The sequence below is a fragment of the Eriocheir sinensis genome, chromosome 69 (genome assembly GCF_024679095.1).
Source record: "Eriocheir sinensis breed Jianghai 21 chromosome 69, ASM2467909v1, whole genome shotgun sequence".
Taxonomy (NCBI): domain Eukaryota; kingdom Metazoa; phylum Arthropoda; class Malacostraca; order Decapoda; family Varunidae; genus Eriocheir; species Eriocheir sinensis.
The window spans coordinates 5,694,836-5,712,176 of NC_066577.1; the positions used below are offsets into that span (position 1 = coordinate 5,694,836).

A 17,341-nucleotide genomic window follows, 5' to 3' on the forward strand; every position below is an offset into this window, starting at 1 on the left:
ATCCTTCCCCTATCCACCAGTCCCATTACCAACCCTTCACCTATCCACCAGTCCCATTACCAATCCTTCCCCTATCCACCAGTCCCATTACCAACCCTTCCCCTATCCACCAGTCCCATTACCAACCCTTCCCCTATCCACCAGTCCCATTACCAACCCTTCCCCTATCCACCAGTCCCATTACCAACCCTTCCCTTATCCACCAGTCCCATTACCAATCCTTCTCCTATCCACCAGTCCCATTACCAATCCTTCCCCTATCCACCAGTCCCATTACCAACCCTTCCCCTATCCACCAGTCCCATTACCAATCCTTCCCCTATCCACCAGTCCCATTACCAATCCTATCCCTATCCACCAGTCCCATTACCAACTCTTCCCCTATCCACCAGTCCCATTACCAATCCTTCCCCTATCCACCAGTCCCATTACCAATCCGTCCCCTACCCACCAGTCCCATTACCAACCCTTCCCCTATCCACCAGTCCCATTACCAATCCTTCCCCTATCCACCAGTCCCATTACCAATCCTTCCCCTATCCACCAGTCCCATGACCAACCCTTCCCCTATCCCCAGTCCCATTACCAATCCTTCCCCTATCCACCAGTCCCATTACCAATCCATCCCCTCTACACCAGTCCCATTACCAACCCTTCCCCTATCCACCAGTCCCATTACCAATCCTTCCCCTATTCTCCAGTCCCATTACCAATCCTTCCCCTATCCACCAGTGCCATTACCAACCCTTCCCCTATCCACCAGTCCCATTACCAATCCTTCCCCTCTACACCAGTCCCATTACCTATCCTTCCCTATCCACCAGTCCCATTACCAAACCTTCCCTATCCACCAGTCACATTACCAATCCTTCACCTATCCACCAGTCCCATTACCAATCCTTCACCTATCCACCAGTCCCATTACCAACCCTTCCCCTATCCACCAGTCCCATTACCAATCCTTCCCCTATCCACCAGTCCCATTACCAATCCTTCCCCTATCCACCAGTCCCATTACAAACCATACACTATCCACCAGTCCCATTACCAATCCTTCCCCTATCCACCAGTCCCATTACCAATCCTTCCCCTATTCTCCAGTCCCATTACCAATCCTTCCCCTATCCACCAGTGCCATTACCAATCCTTCCCCTATCCACCAGTCCCATTACCAATCCTTCCCCTATCCACCAGTCCCATTACCAATCCTTCCCCTATCCACCAGTGCCATTACCAACCCTTCCCCTATCCACCAGTCCCATTACCAATCCTTCCCCTCTACACCAGTCCCATTACCAATCCTTCCCCTATCCACCAGTGCCATTACCAATCCTTCCCCTATCCACCAGTCCCATTACCAACCCTTCCTCTATCCACCAGTCCCATTACTAACCCTTCCCCTATCCACCAGTCCCATTACCAATCCTTACCCTATCCACCAGTCCCATTACCAACCCTTCCCCTATCCACCAGTCCCATTACCAATCCTTCCCCTATCCACCAGTCCCATTACCATCCCTTTCCCTATCCACCAGTACCATTACCAATCCTTCCCCTATCCACCAGTCCCATTACCAATCCTTCCCCTCTCCACCAGTCCCATTACCAATCCTTCCCCTATCCACCAGTCCCATTACCAATCCTTCCCCTATCCACCAGTCCCATTACCAACCCTTCCCCTATCCACCAGTCCCATTACCAATCCTTCCAGTATCCACCAGTCCCATTACCAACCCTTCCCCTCTCCACCAGTCCCATTACCAACCCTTCCTCTATCCACCAGTCCCATTACCAAACCTTCCTCTATCCACCAGTCCCATTACCAATCCTTCCCCTATCCACCAGTCCCATTACCAACCCTTTTCCTCTCCACCAGTCCCATTACCAATCCTTCCCCTATCCACCAGTCCCATTACCAATCCTTCCCCTATCCACCAGTCCCATTACCAACCCTTCCCCTCTCCACCAGTCCTATTACCAATCCTTCTCCTATCCACCAGTCCCATTACCAATCCTTCCCCTATCCACCAGTCCCATTACCAACCCTTCCCTACACCAGTCCCATTACCAATCCTTCCTCTATCCACCAGTCCCATTACCAATCCTTCCCATATCCACCAGTCCCATTACCAATCCTTCCCCTTTCCACCAGTCCCATTACCAATCCTTCCCCTATCCACCAGTCCCATTACCAATCCTTCCCCTCTCCACCAGTCCCATTACCAACCCTTCCCCTATCCACCAGTCCCATTACCAACCCTTCCCCTATCCACCAGTCCCATTACCAATCCTTCCCTATCCACCAGTGCCTTTACCAATCCTTCCCTATCCACCAGTCCCATTACCAACCCTTCCCCTATCCACCAGTCCCATTACCAATCCTTCCCCTATCCACCAGTCCCATTACCAACCCTTCCTCTCTACACCAGTCCCATTACCAATCCTTCCCCTATCCACCAGTCCCATTACCAATCCTTCCCCTATCCACCAGTCCCATTACCAACCCTTCCTCTCTACACCAGTCCCATTACCAATCCTTCCCCTATCCACCAGTCCCATTACCAACCCTTCCCAAATCCACCATTACCATTACCAACCTTCCCTATCCACCAGTCCCATTACCAATCCTTCCCTATCCACCAGTCCCATTACCAACCCTTCCCCTATCCACCAGTCCCATTACCAACCCTTCCCCTTTACACCCGTCCCATTACCAATCCTTCCCCTATCCACCAGTCCCATTACCAACCCTTCCCCTATCCACCAGTCCCATTACCAACCCTTCCCCTCTACACCAGTCCCATTACCAATCCTTCCCCTATCCACCAGTCCCATTATCAACCATTCCCCTATCCACCAGTCCCATTACCAATCCTTCCCCTATCCACCAGTCCCATTACCAACCCTTCCCCTCTACACCAGTCCCATTACCAATCCTTCCCCTATCCACCAGTCCCATTACCAACCCTTCCCCTATCCACCAGTCCCATTACCAACCCTTCCCCTCTACACCAGTCCCATTACCAATCCTTCCCCTATCCACCAGTCCCATTATCAATCCTTCCCCTATCCACCAGTCCCATTACCAATCCTTCCCCTATCCACCAGTCCCATTACCAACCCTTCCCCTATCCACCAGTCCCATTACCAATCCTTCCCCTTTCCACCAGTCCCATTACCAACCCTTCCCCTATCCACCAGTCCCATTACCAATCCTTCCCCTCTCCACCAGTCCCATTACCAACCTGTCTCCAATCCACCAATAAGGTTGTGTGCATTTTAGTAACTATAAAGCCTCCTGTGTTTCATCAAAGTGTTTATTCATAGCAATACTTTACGAACGGGTGAATTGAATTTCTCTCACCGTTTATGAGAAATGGAGGGGAAGTATTCACGAGAGGGTAGCCTACTAATTTTGAGATGCTGTCTGCTTATTTCTGGACAAAATATGCTGTTTAATATGGAGAAGTATTTTCTCTAGAAATCACAAAATTATTGATGAGACTAGTAAGCCTTTTTTCCTGTATTTCACAAGTAGGTAAACACACACACACACACACACACCTGCAGGGTCTGGGCGCCACCTCTTGTAGTGTGTGTGGGTGTGGGTGTGGGGGGGGGGGGGGCGGCAGTCCTCATCCTCAGTGTGGGTGGACAGGAGTGGGGGGCGGCGCTCATACCCAGCCTGTTTGTTACTCTTATTCCTCTTCTTTGAGCTGTCCTGCTTTGTACCACTTCTTAGGCACTCCTTTTGCTGCCTCCTTACACTTCTCCACTTCTTCTGCAGTGTGTGATGGGCTGGCTAGGCTACATCACCACAGGCAGCCTTTACAGCCCCAATACACCAACACTTCTTCTTCTTGAGCTGTCCCGCTTTGTACCGCTTCTTTTAAGCACGCCTTTTGCTGCCTCCTTACACTTGTACAGTTCTTCTGCAGCGTGTGATGGGCTGGCTAGGTTACGTCACCACAGGCAGCCTTTACAGCCCCAATACACCAACACTTCTTCTTCATCTTTTGACCTGTAATGCTTTATATCGGTTCTTAGGTCCTCCTCCTCTCGTTCCTCCCTTCTTCTTGTTCACACACCTTCCTTTTCAGTGTTATGTTATTTTCTAACCTGAAATAGTCACTTATATTCACTTATTCAGACGTTTGTGCACTTTTTTCCCAGCACTGTGCGAGGAACACTTTTGCCAATTTTGCCATTCTTCTTTCTGTTTCCTTTGTGTCTCCGTACAGCCCCAACACCTTGCAGATCACCCTGTTGTCCTCCTCTAGCCTCCTAGCTCACCCCTCTCTGCCTATTACCATCATTACTCCTGCTGGGAGGCTTCGTGGTGCAGTGATTAGCACACTCGGCTCACAACCGAGAGAGCCCAGGTTCAATTCCTGGGCGGAGTGGAAAAATTTGGGCGGCTTTTCTGATACCCTACGCCCCTGTCCACCCAGCAGTGAATGGGTACCAGGTATTAATCGGGGGTTGTGTCCCGTCTCCTGGGGTCTGTTCCCTTCTCCTATGATTCCTTCCCCTTCTGTCTCTCTCCGGCATATGACCACAGATGTTGCGCTGACTAAACGAAACTTTCCAACTTTTTCCTGTCTCCTGGGGTCTGTTCCCTTCTCCTATAATTCCTTCCCCTTCTGTCTCTCTCCGGCATATGACCACAGATGTTGCGCTGACTAAACGAAACTTTCCAACTTTTTCCTGTCTCCTGGGGTCTGTTCCCTTCTCCTATAATTCCTTCCCCTTCTGTCTCTCTCCGGCATATGACCACAGATGCTGCGCCGACTAAACGAAACTTTCCAACTTTTTCCTGTCTCCTGGGGTCTGTTCCCTTCTCCTATAATTCCTTCCCCTTCTGTCTCTCTCCGGCATATGACCACAGATGTTGCGCCGACTAAACGAAACTTTCCAAACTTTTCCCATGTGGTATAGGCAGTGGTGGGCACCGCTAACCAAAAAAGTTTGTTTCGTTAACTGGTAATCCACTAACTAAAAAGTTTGCTTCACTTATGCAAAACCACTAAACTGATAAAGAAATTAGTGGAAGCCAATGCGGGTTTACCGTGTACCAGCGACGGGCCAAATTTGTGGGTTTACCGTGTACCAGCGACTGGCCAAATTTGCGGCTTTACCGTGTACCAGCGACGAGCCAAATTTACAGCTTTACCGTGTACCAGCGACGAGCCAAATTTACAGCTTTACCGTGTACCAGCGATGAGCCAAATTTACAGCTTTACCGTGTACCAGCGATGGGCCAAATTTACAGCTTTACCGTGTACCAGCGACCAGCCAAATTTACAGCTTTACCGTGTACCAGCGACGAGCCAAATTTACAGCTTTACCGTGTACCAGCGACGGGCCAAATTTATAGCTTTACCGTGTACCAGCGATGGGCCAAATTTACAGCTTTACCGTGTACCAGTGACGAGCCAAATTCACAGCTTTACCGTGTAGCAGCGATGGGCCAAATTTCTGCCATGATATAAACCCCCCAAAATAGATGATGCATAAACTGATCACACATGCGTTGATATATATTATGAAATGGTTTGCGCGAGTGATGATTCTTTCTCATTATTGTACTTTGAGGGGCCTTTAACCTAACCTAACCTAACCTATGTAACATGACCCCCGCAGCTACCGGGTTAAACAATAGCTTGCTCCCCCAGTCTCCTACATGCCAGTATACTCCCTCTGGTTTCTGTTTCCTGCTGTACCATTTCAGCGTTGACTTGCCGCTCATTCCTTCCTGCCATTTGACTTGTCCGTTCCTTTCAACTGCCTTCTTCACATCCCTGATCTCCATTTCATTCCACTCTTCCCTCAGGTGTTCTCTCCTTTTCCACCTCTCTAACTCTTTCCCCCAGGCGGACTTGTTTCCACTTTCTTGCAGTATTTTCTTTGCCCATCTCTCCTCACTACTCTTTTCAATTTTTTTAAGGAAGCCCAACTTGCCCTTTACAATTCTTTCCTTGAATGTACTCCATCCCGTATCTCCTATGACGGCCTCTACCGCTGTGCTCCTAGGGACTCCTAATCCCCACCTGCCTACCGTCTCCTGAACCTTTTGAACTCTAATTGTAAGTGTATATCGTTATCAGTGTAGGCTCGACAGTTTTGGGCCTCAAGCAGACGAAAAAAGTATGCCGAGGTAACACGCTGGTCTCACTCCCTTCCATGTTTACATTGGTGTCTTCTTCTTCTTCTTCTCGTGACCACCACTGCCAGATTATCGTACTCAGCATAAAAATAGTAATAATAATAATAATAATAATGTTTTGTTTCCCCCATCGGCATATATAAAGGACAATAAGTAAACGAACGAGAACAAAATGAGGGGCTGGTTAGGCTACAACTACATCACCACAGGCAGCCTTTACTTGTTTATACTGGTCTTCTTCTTCTTCTTCTCGTGACCACCACTGCCAGATTGTCGTACTCAGCATAAAAATAATACTATTAATAATGATAATAATAATAATAATAATAATAATAATAATAATAATAATAATAATAATAATAATAGTTTTGTTTCCCCCATCGGCATATATGACGATAAATCCTGCGTTGTAGGGTGGGTGAGGCGACGCGCCCCCCAGCGTATGCCACCTTTGATAGATGACTGTATATTGATAATCCAAATTGGATACTTTCTACAACAGTTGGAATACTATTCATGCCTTCAAATTATACCTCGGCAACAAGATGGAATATAATTTTAAACAAAACTCGTCATTTAGGAAACTTAACATATTTCAACTTGTCATTTAGGAAACTTAATTAACATATTTGAACTTGTCATTTAGGAAACTTAATTAACATATTTGAACTTGTCATTTAGGAAACTTAATTAACATATTTGAACTTGTCATTTAGGAAACTTAACATATTTGAACTTGTCATTTAGGAAACTTAATTAACATATTTGAACTTGCCATTTAGGAAACTTAACATATTTGAACTCGTCATTTAGGAAACTTAACATATTTGAACTTGTCATTTAGGAAACTTAACATATTTGAACTTGCCATTTAGGAAACTTAACATATTTGATCTTGTCATTTAGGAAACTTAACATATTTGAACTTGTCATTTAGGAAACTTAACATATTTGAACTTGTCATTTAGGAAACTTAACATATTTGATCTTGTCATTTAGGAAACTTAACATATTTGAACTTGTCATTTAGGAAACTTAACATATTTGATCTTGTCATTTAGGAAACTTAACATATTTGAACTTGTCATTTAGGAAACTTAACATATTTGAACTTGTCATTTAGGAAACTTAACATATTTGAACTTGTCATTTAGGAAACTTAACATATTTGAACTTGTCATTTAGGAAACTTAACATATTTGAACTTGTCATTTAGGAAACTTAACATATTTGAACTTGTCATTTAGGAAACTTAACATATTTCAACTTGTCATTTAGGAAACTTAACATATTTGAACTTGTCATTTAGGAAACTTAACATATTTGAACTTGTCATTTAGGAAACTTAACATATTTGAACTTGTCATTTAGGAAACTTAACATATTTCAACTCATCATTTAGGAAACTTAACATATTTCAACTCATCATTTAGGAAACTTAACATATTTCAACCTGTCATTTAGGAAACTTAACATATTTCAACTCATCATTTAGGAAACTTAACATATTTGAACTTGTCATTTAGGAAACTTAACATATTTGAACTTGTCATTTAGGAAACTTAACATATTTGAACTTGCCATTTAGGAAACTTAACATATTTGAACTTGTCATTTAGGAAACTTAACATATTTGAACTTGTCATTTAGGAAACTTAACATATTTGAACTTGTCATTTAGGAAACTTAACATATTTGAACTTGCCATTTAGGAAACTTAACATATTTGAACTTGTCATTTAGGAAACTTAACATATTTGAACTCGTCATTTAGGAAACTTAATTAACATATTTGAACTTGTCATTTAGGAAACTTAACATATTTGAACTTGTCATTTAGGAAACTTAACATATTTGAACTTGTCATTTAGGAAACTTAACATATTTGAACTTGTCATTTAGGAAACTTAACATATTTGAACTTGTCATTTAGGAAACTTAACATATTTGAACTTGTCATTTAGGAAACTTAACATATTTGAACTCGTCATTTAGGAAACTTAACATATTTCAACTTGTCATTTAGGAAACTTAACATATTTGAACTTGTCATTTAGGAAACTTAACATATTTGAACTTGTCATTTAGGAAACTTAACATATTTCAACTTGTCATTTAGGAAACTTAACATATTTGAACTTGTCATTTAGGAAACTTAACATATTTCAACTTGTCATTTAGGAAACTTAACATATTTCAACTCGTCATTTAGGAAACTTAACATATTTGGACCTATAGCCACATAATTAGTTTTCTAAGGCAACTGAACCTTATTGAAAGATAGTAATCTACTGCTTATAGATTAACAATTGATTACCATTTAAATATAATATCGAATTGTTACTACCTCACTCATTGATAATCTAACCTAGCTGGTATTTTTGTGATATCAGTGACCCAAATAACACAATAAAGTCACTGAGACAAACGATTCATCCTTACAATATGCATAAATGTGGGTTACCAATGACTGAAAATTACCTAGTAGCTTACTCATGGTTATAATAATGATGAATAGTAAATCAACATGTATCGGCAATAAACACATCAGTCACTAAGGTAAAGTTGAGGGCATACGCTATAGCAGCACGTGGCCTCGGTGCTCATCTCCGTCGCATTGGCCCTTGAGCCTGTGGTGGGAGGGAGCCCATTACCCCGGGACACAGGGCCAGTGTGACATCCGGGTGGGTGCTATTCTGTATAAAACACAGCCGTCGCGTTTCACTCCCCTCCCTCGCCCGCCCACACATATAAGGCTCTCCATACATCCATTCATCCAACTGTTCTCGTTGAAAGCCACTACAGGCCTCTAGCTGGGCCCGGAATGAAAATTTGAACGCCCCGCCCACTGCACCACTTTTAACTTATTATTCATGGTTTTCGGCACATATCTATGGCTAAATATGTAACTGGCATACAGTACCTACAATTTCGGATGCTGTGGTTGTCGCAAAATATACCCAATTATGGCATTGAAACATACACTTGAAATGAAGGAGAGAAATAGATTGTTGTTCTTGTTGTTGTTGTTATTACTTTTTATCATATTTATCCATCAGTTAACATTATCAACTCTCTATATTGTTTTTGTTATATACCTGGACCATACATGCGTGTCAACAGGACAATACTTGTAGTGGCTACATATGAATGCATTAAGTACATCACATCATTAATTAGCAAACAACTAACAAGTTTTACAATGCAAATAATAAAGGGGAGTCACTGTATAGTCCTGCCTTCAGTTCTTTACCTCGTCACTGAAGTTGCAACACTACATTGAAATTACAAGCAAAGAAAGTTCCGTTCGCTGCGCCGCTCCAAGACTCGTCCTGCGCTGCTCCGGAACGTGAATATAAAGAGCTGAACTTTGTTGTGGCATATCCTCTTCGACGACAACAAGTAACTACTAGGCAACAGGTGAACTCACAGCTAGAACTGCACATTGAAACCCCTGGAAGAAGCACTTTCTTTGCCACAACCAACAGAGGATATACGGTGGTCGTGGGTGTGGTGTGGCTGGTGTTAGTGGTCGTGGGTGTGGTGTGGCTGGTATTAGTGGTCGTGGGTGTGGTGTGGCTGGTATTGGTGGTCGTGATGGTGTGGTGTGGCTGGTATTGGTGGTCGTGATGGTGTGGTGTGGCTGGTATTGGTGGTCGTGGGTGTGGTGTGGCTGGTATTAGTGGTCGTGATGGTGTGGTGTGGCTGGTATTGGTGGTCGTGGGTGTGGTGTGGCTGGTACTGGTGGTCGTGATGGTGTGGTGTGGCTGGTATTAGTGGTCGTGGGTGTGGTGTGGCTGGTATTAGTGGTGGTCGTGGGTGTGGTGTGGCTGGTATTAGTGGTCGTGAAGGTGTGGTGTGGCTGGTATTAGTGGTCGTGAAGGTGTGGTGTGGCTGGTATTAGTGGTCGTGATGGTGTGGTGTGGCTGGTATTAGTGGTCGTGGGTGTGGTGTGGCTGGTATTAGTGGTGGTTGTGGGTGTGGTGTGGCTGGTATTAGTGGTCGTGATGGTGTGGTGTGGCTGGTATTAGTGGTCGTGGGTGTGGTGTGGCTGGTATTAGTGGTCGTGGGTGTGTGTGGCTGGTATTAGTGGTCGTGGGTGTGGTGTGGCTGGTATTAGTGGTGGTCGTGGGTGGGTGTGGCTAGTGTTAGTGGTCGTGAAGGTGTGGTGTGGCTGGTATTAGTGGTCGTGATGGTGTGGTGTGGCTGGTATTAGTGGTCGTGGGTGTGGTGTGGCTGGTATTAGTGGTGGTCGTGGGTGGGTGTGGCTAGTGTTAGTGGTCGTGAAGGTGTGGTGTGGCTGGTATTGGTGGTCGTGATGGTGTGGTGTGGCTGGTATTTGTGGTGTTGGTGTGGCTGGTATTTGTGGTGTTGGTGTGGCTGCAGTTAGTGGTCTTGGGTGTGGCTGGATGTGGTGGTAGTGATGGCGTGGTCACGTGGTGTGGCTGGTCGTCTCGGGAGCGGTGTGTCCTATAAATAGAAGTCCGGTGGTCTCATGCTCCTTATTGCCTCAGCTACAGGTATTGCCGGAATGTGCCAGCTGCCATACGCATCAGGGGCAGGATAGTATCTGACGGGCTGACCTTGAACTTCCACCGTGGACTCAACCGACTGAACCACAGTCTCCTGCTGCTCGGTAAACAAGGATCCGTCATTAGTCAAAAGTTAGCCTCGTCCATAGATTTATAGTTATCATGGATTGCCCCAGGCGGAAGAGGATGCAAGCCCTCTGCCTCTGTACCCAAAACTTAAGTATAGCGTGACACTTAAACCTTTAAAAACGTGCAACACCCTGGCTCTTATTTTTCATTGTTTTCTACTCTTGAAACGCCTCGTTTACTTACATGATATGGCATATCATGGATAGGAATAAGCGCGGTGGTATAGTGGAAGTTAGGGAAGGCAGGACCAGCGGTTGTAGTTGTAGGTTGAGGGATTTGATCTCGGTGTATCCAGGGATTTCTTGTACCCGAAAGCAGGTCAGGAGCAGAAGCAGGGTTGGGTTGTTGGATAGGGCGGTGTCCAGTCTTACACCCACACACGCGGCTGACCGAAGTGGTGTCCCAGGCCAGCAGCAGGGGCAGCAGAAGGAGAGCCGGCAGAGACCAGCGCATCGTGGCGGCTTCAGAGCTTCTCGTAGGACGCTGTGCGGGTCTGCGGGGAAGACGAAGAACACTGATTCACCCCAATGGTTCCAGTGTCTTTATAGAAGTACTCGGGGGGGGTGCGACTGGGGGGTTAAGGCACAGGAAGCACGTGTTTGAGGCATAGAGACGAGGAGAGAGAGAGAGAGAGAGAGAGAGAGAGAGAGGGAGGTCACTTGGAAAACACAGATATGAGAGAGACACAGGATGCAGGTGCTTGAGGCTTACAGACGAGAAGAGAGATGTTGTTGTTGATTTGTCCTCCTAGGAGAGAGAGAGAGAGAGAGAGAGAGAGAGAGAGAGCTGTCACCTAGAAAACACAGATAAGAGGGATAGACAGTCACAGGATGCTTGATCGTCCTACTACTACAACTACTACTACTACTACTACTACTACTACTACTATTACTACTACTATTACTACTACTACTACTACTACTACTACTACTACTACTACTACTACTACTACTACAGCTACCACTACTACAGACGTTTTATTTATACGTACCGCATCGGGTTGTGTTGGTATCAAAAACCTCTATGTATTGTGAAGGGTCTAATTCATGAAGAACAGCCTTAATTATCTGTATGGACATGAGCACCTTGGGGCGTTAAGTCTCATCCTTCCGTCATAATCCATCCCATCCTGAACTGCGCATCGCGGAACCCAATCTTTGCTATCACAGATCGTAACGAGGGGCCGCTTGCACAGTCACGTTTGTCTGTGTTGATCGTTACCAATGATCGCCGCTACCAACAAGAAATCCGCTTTCACAGTCACGTGTGTTGATCGTCACCAATGATCGCCGCTACCAACAAGAAATCCGCTTTCACAGTCACGTGTGTTGATCGTTACCAATGATCGCCGCTACCAACAAGAAAGCCGCTTTCACAGTCACGTTTGTCTGTGTTGATCGTTACCAATGGTCGCCGCTACCAACAAGAAATACGCTTTCACAGTCACGTTTGTCTGTGTTGATCGTTACCAATGGTCGCCGCTACCAACAAGAAATACGCAGTCACGTTTGTCTGTGTTGATCGTTACCAATGGTCGCCGCCACCAGCAAGAAATACGCTTTCACAGTCACGTTTGTCTGTGTTGATCGTTACCAATGGTCGCCGCTACCAACAAGAAATACGCTTTCACAGTCACGTTTGTCTGTGTTGATCGTTACCAATGGTCGCCGCCACCAGCAAGAAATACGCTTTCACAGTCACGTTTGTCTGTGTTGATCGTTACCAATGGTCGCCGCTACCAACAAGAAATACGCTTTCACAGTCACGTTTGTCTGTGTTGATCGTTACCAATGGTCGCCGCCACCAGCAAGAAATACGCTTTCACAATCGACTTTGCATGATATGAACTCACTTCACCTGCTGACCAGGAAACGTTCTGCTGAGAACTTCATTTTGATTGATTGATGGTTTATTGTTGTAAAATACACAACAAAGGAGAAGGAAGTACTTTAATAGCCTACTCGCCACCAGTATTCACCCGTTATGCCTCCTTGGCCAGACTTTCGTGTTATTCTAGATAGCCTAATATGTAAGCATAGGGCATACATATAACGAAATCAGGCCTGTTAGGTAAAAAATAAATGTGAAGTCTGCTAAATAAGCGTGAATAATGAACAAATGTAATGAATATATATTGGTGAAGAGTCTGTCTTGCTGATATCTGCCAAATAATAGAACTTTAATACTTGTCACCATTATGAAATAAATTTTCAACTATTATCCCTCGGAAATACTTGTATTAGGCTATTAGCAGATTTGAGCGGTGTATTGCAGCGACACTCCACATTTTATCATCATATCTATTCTTCACAGTTATTCTTTATGTTTATTCTTCACGTTTACTTTTTGAACGTGTATTTTTCCCATTGCTCCTTCATGATCCTCCGCTCGGGTGATGCAATGCCGACATTTCCCGCCGCTCCGGCACACCGACACTGCCGAGCCACGCGCCTTCGTCTCGCCATGACCGTCACCACGCTGGTCGTCGCCGACACCACGAAAACAGCGACTGTGAAGGCGGATCGAGGCGATGGTAATTGGTTAAGTGAGTACCAGACCACTGTGAAGGCGGATCGAGGCGATGGTAACACAGGATGGTCGGGCCTTTGGTTAGGGTGCGTACCAGACCACTGTGAAGGCGGATCGAGGCGATGGTAACACAGGATGGTCGGGCCTTTGGTTAGGGTGCGTACCAGACCACTGTGAAGGCGGATCGAGGCGATGGTAACACAGGATGGTCGGGCCTTTGGTTAGGGTGCGTACCAGACCACTGTGAAGGCGGATCAAGGCGATGGTAACACAGGATGGTCGAGCCTTTGGTTAGGTGCGTACCAGACCACTGTGAAGGCGGATCGAGGCGATGGTAACACAGGATGGTCGGGCCTTTGGTTAGGGTGCGTACCAGACCACTGTGAAGGCGGATCAAGGCGATGGTAACCCCGATGGTAGGGCCTCTGGTTAGGGTGCGTACCAGACCACTGTGAAGGCGGATCGAGGCGATGGTAACACAGGATGGTAGGGCCTCTGGTTAGGGTGCGTACCAGACCACTGTGAAGGCGGATCCAGGCGATGGTAACACAGGATGGTCGGGCCTTTGGTTAGGGTGCGTACCAGACCATTGTGAAGGCGGATCCAGGCGATGGTAACACAGGATGGTCGGGCCTTTGGTTAGGGTGCGTACCAGACCAGTGTGAAGGCGGATCCAGGCGATGGTAACACAGGATGGTCGGGCCTTTGGTTAGGGTGCGTACCAGACCATTGTGAAGGCGGATCGAGGCGATGGTAACACAGGATGGTCGGGCCTCTGGTTAGGGTGCATACCAGACCACTGTGAAGGCGGATCCAGGCGATGGTAACACAGGATGGTCGGGCCTTTGGTTAGGGTGCGTACCAGACCATTGTGAAGGCGGATCCAGGCGATGGTAACACAGGATGGTCGGGCCTTTGGTTAGGGTGCGTACCAGACCATTGTGAAGGCGGATCGAGGCGATGGTAACACAGGATGGTCGGGCCTTTGGTTAGGGTGCGTACCAGACCATTGTGAAGGCGGATCCAGGCGATGGTAACACAGGATGGTCGGGCCTTTGGTTAGGGTGCATACCAGACCACTGTGAAGGCGGATCAAGGCGATGGTAACACAGGATGGTCGGGCCTTTGGTTAGGGTGCATACCAGACCACTGTGAAGGCGGATCCAGGCGATGGTAACACAGGATGGTCGGGCCTTTGGTTAGGGTGCATACCAGACCACTGTGAAGGCGGATCGAGGCGATGGTAACACAGGATGGTCGGGCCTTTGGTTAGGGTGCGTACCAGACCACTGTGAAGGCGGATCGAGGCGATGGTAACACAGGATGGTAGGGCCTTTGGTTAGGGTGCGTACCAGACCACTGTGAAGGCGGATCGAGGCGATGGTAACACAGGATGGTCGGGCCTTTGGTTAGGGTGCGTACCAGACCACTGTGAAGGCGGATCGAGGCGATGGTAACACAGGATGGTCGGGCCTTTGGTTAGGATGCGTACCAGACCACTGTGAAGGCGGCCCTTAGTGAAGCGTCTGAAGAAGTATACACCAAGGAGGAACTAAAAAGCGATGCAAATTGCAGAACAGGTCACACGAAGGAGATGAAGAGTGATTGTTGATATCCTAGTTATATAATTACACGCGTCTTCATTTGGGATGGACTGTGACGGAGGGATGAGATTTGACGCTCACCCATTACGTAATCACCGCACTGGGACCAACAGACACAGCTTCGACACACACACACACACATATATATATATATATATATATATATATATATATATATATATATATATATATATATATATATATATATATATATATATATATATATATATATATATATATATATATATATATATATATATATATATATATATATATATATATATATATATATATATATATATATATATATATATATATATATATAGATATATATATATATATCAGGGTTGGCGGTTTAAACCAAATGGTTTAAACCATGGTTTAAACCAATAAAAAAGTAGTGTTGATTCGAGGGTAATTTTTTTCAGTCCAAATTACAGAAATGAACATGATTTTAAAAGTACTGTTCGCTCAAGTAACATAAAATTAGTACTTTTAAGATTATTTAAATCTCCCAGATTTATGTTGTACCTATATGCTACCAACAAACTTCTAAAATGTACAATGTATGTATCAATTAATGCATGTATGTATAAAAATAATAAATTTACCCGAGCGATCTAACCCGAATCCTCAAGCAGTTTGGGATCCCTGCGCTTGCAATAATACTGGACGCAGAATATATATATATCTATATATATCTATATATATATATATATATATATATATATATATATATATATATATATAGATATATTGCCCCCCCCTTTTTCAATTTTCAGGGTACGCCACTGAGCGTGACACATAAACCTTTAAAAACGTGCAACTCCATGGCTCTTATTGTTCATTGTTTTCTACTCTTGAAACGCCTCCTTTACTTACTTTACCAGGCCGTAAAACAAAAGTAGGATGAGGGATTTGATGGCGGCGTATCCAGGGATTTCTCACAGCCGAAATCAGTGGAGGAGCGGCAGCTGGGTTGGGTTGTTGGATAAGATGGTGTCCAGTCTTACGCCCACACACGCGGCTGACTGAAGTGGTGTCCCAGGCCAGCAGCAGGGGCAACAGAAGGAGTGCCGGCAGAGACCAGCACATCGTGGCGGCTCAGAGCTTCTCGTAGGACGCTGTGCGGGTCTGCGGGGAAGACGAAGAACACTGATTCACCCCAATGGTTCCAGTGTCTTTATAGAAGTACTCAGGGGGAGGGGGGGGGGGTGCGACTGGGGGGATAATTAAGGCACAGGAAGCAGGTGTTTGAGGCATAGAGAACTGTTATAAGGAAAACGTACGAGGAATAGGCAGGAAGCTTGACCTACTGCTACCGAAACCACTACTACTACTACTACTACTACTACTACTACTACTACTACTACTACTACTGCTACTACTACTACTACTACTACTACCACAACTACAGACGGTTTATCTATACGTAGGTACTAAGAACAGCCTTATCTATACGGACGTGGGCAGCGATCGAGGCCCCACTCGTCCACTACGAAATCGGATGCACCATTTCGACACCAGTCCGATTCGTCACATACCCGGTTCGCCACCAACCCCCCCCCCCCCCGACTTCGTCACCAATTAAAGCACTCCAATTCGTCACCAATGTGAAATCCATTTCGTCACCACAAATTTCCACAGGGTGGTTTTCTCACTTAGCGCTGAGTCTGATGAAAGCAGCGTCAGCGAGACCGTGCCATTCTTATCGAACAGCTCGATCACTTGATGGGAAGCATTATACAGTCTCCGTGGCGGTGCTCGTAGAGGCGGCGCGTGTCACAGTTTTTTTACGTTGCTGCCTATTGCGCCGGTAGGCATCTTCCCGGTGGGGCCTGATGGTCAGCCCAAGGCTTCTTCCAGGTGGGGCCTGATGGTCAGCCCAAGGCTTCTTCCAGGTGGGGCCTGATGGTCGGCCCAGCCCGTTCTGGCGCAGGCGAGTGTTTATAGTGGCGCCATCTTGCATTGTACGGTGGACTTGGCCACGACCATCTCCCACTCGCCTCTTCCCCCAGCCAAAACATATACCGTGTTTGACGGCTGCACCGGCTTATAAGACGCTCCCCCAGCTTGGGCTGTCATTTGAAAAAATAATAATAATAAGCGGGTTTAAACAACGAGTTTCTGGTGAAGATTTTTGGCCTGATATTCGTTGCCCTCACCACTAACAGGTAATTTTTAAAGTTTCATGTATACTCGGATCCTTGTTAAGGGCCGCTTTCACAGTCACTTTTGTTTGTTTTGATCGTTACCAATGGCGCCGATCGCCGCTGTAGTATTTCCACGTGAAACTGGCCGATGGGGTAGTGGCGGCTGCAGAGGAAGCGAGAGGTGTTGAGAGTGTGTGGCAAGGTGCGGGGCGGGGCTAACCCCGCAGC

General features: G+C 45.9%; 1 protein-coding gene and 1 long non-coding RNA gene across 11 annotated transcripts; one reads left to right on the forward strand and one right to left on the reverse strand.

The window, feature by feature from the left end:
* Positions 1 to 3,695: 3,695 nt before the first annotated feature.
* LOC126988466 (salivary glue protein Sgs-3-like) lies at positions 3,696 to 15,973 on the reverse strand. Of its 9 annotated transcripts, XM_050846595.1 has the most exons (6): positions 11,819 to 12,046; positions 11,011 to 11,320; positions 10,515 to 10,636; positions 7,651 to 9,863; positions 6,059 to 7,619; positions 3,696 to 4,119 (listed from the first exon to the last, which is right to left on the reverse strand). In XM_050846595.1, the coding sequence occupies exons 1-4, from the start codon at positions 11,904 to 11,906 to the stop codon at positions 9,424 to 9,426; spliced, it is 960 nt and encodes a 319-aa protein (XP_050702552.1). In that variant the 5' UTR covers positions 11,907 to 12,046; the 3' UTR covers positions 3,696 to 4,119; positions 6,059 to 7,619; positions 7,651 to 9,423. The 9 variants fall into 9 exon arrangements, 1 of the variants encoding a protein (XP_050702552.1); XR_007742014.1 differs by lacking the exons at positions 3,696 to 4,119; positions 6,059 to 7,619; positions 7,651 to 9,863; positions 11,819 to 12,046 and adding an exon at positions 15,843 to 15,973 and having other exon boundaries at positions 10,498 to 10,792; XR_007742007.1 differs by lacking the exons at positions 3,696 to 4,119; positions 6,059 to 7,619; positions 7,651 to 9,863; positions 11,819 to 12,046 and adding an exon at positions 15,843 to 15,965 and having other exon boundaries at positions 10,498 to 10,795.
* LOC126988468 (uncharacterized) lies at positions 9,699 to 10,541 on the forward strand. Of its 2 annotated transcripts, none has more exons than XR_007742016.1 (4): positions 9,699 to 9,798; positions 10,018 to 10,236; positions 10,330 to 10,424; positions 10,456 to 10,541. It is a non-coding gene; the product is annotated as an uncharacterized LOC126988468 (long non-coding RNA). The 2 variants fall into 2 exon arrangements; XR_007742017.1 differs by having other exon boundaries at positions 9,703 to 9,828; positions 10,018 to 10,081.
* Positions 15,974 to 17,341: the final 1,368 nt, after the last annotated feature.

What these genes read in the sequence shown, in the direction of transcription:
- LOC126988466 (XM_050846595.1), bottom strand. Translation starts at nt 11,906, where the DNA reads ATGTCCATACAGATAATTAAGGCTGTTCTTCATGAATTAGACCCTTCA. An exon ending in TCCATGATATGCCATATCAT is followed by an intron (nt 10,637 to 11,010) that starts GTAAGTAAACGA and finishes TTCTATTTATAG; the next exon opens with GACACACCGCTCCCGAGACG. An exon ending in CACAAATACCAGCCACACCA is followed by an intron (nt 9,864 to 10,514) that starts ACACCACAAATA and finishes CCAGCCACACCA; the next exon opens with CACCATCACGACCACTAATA.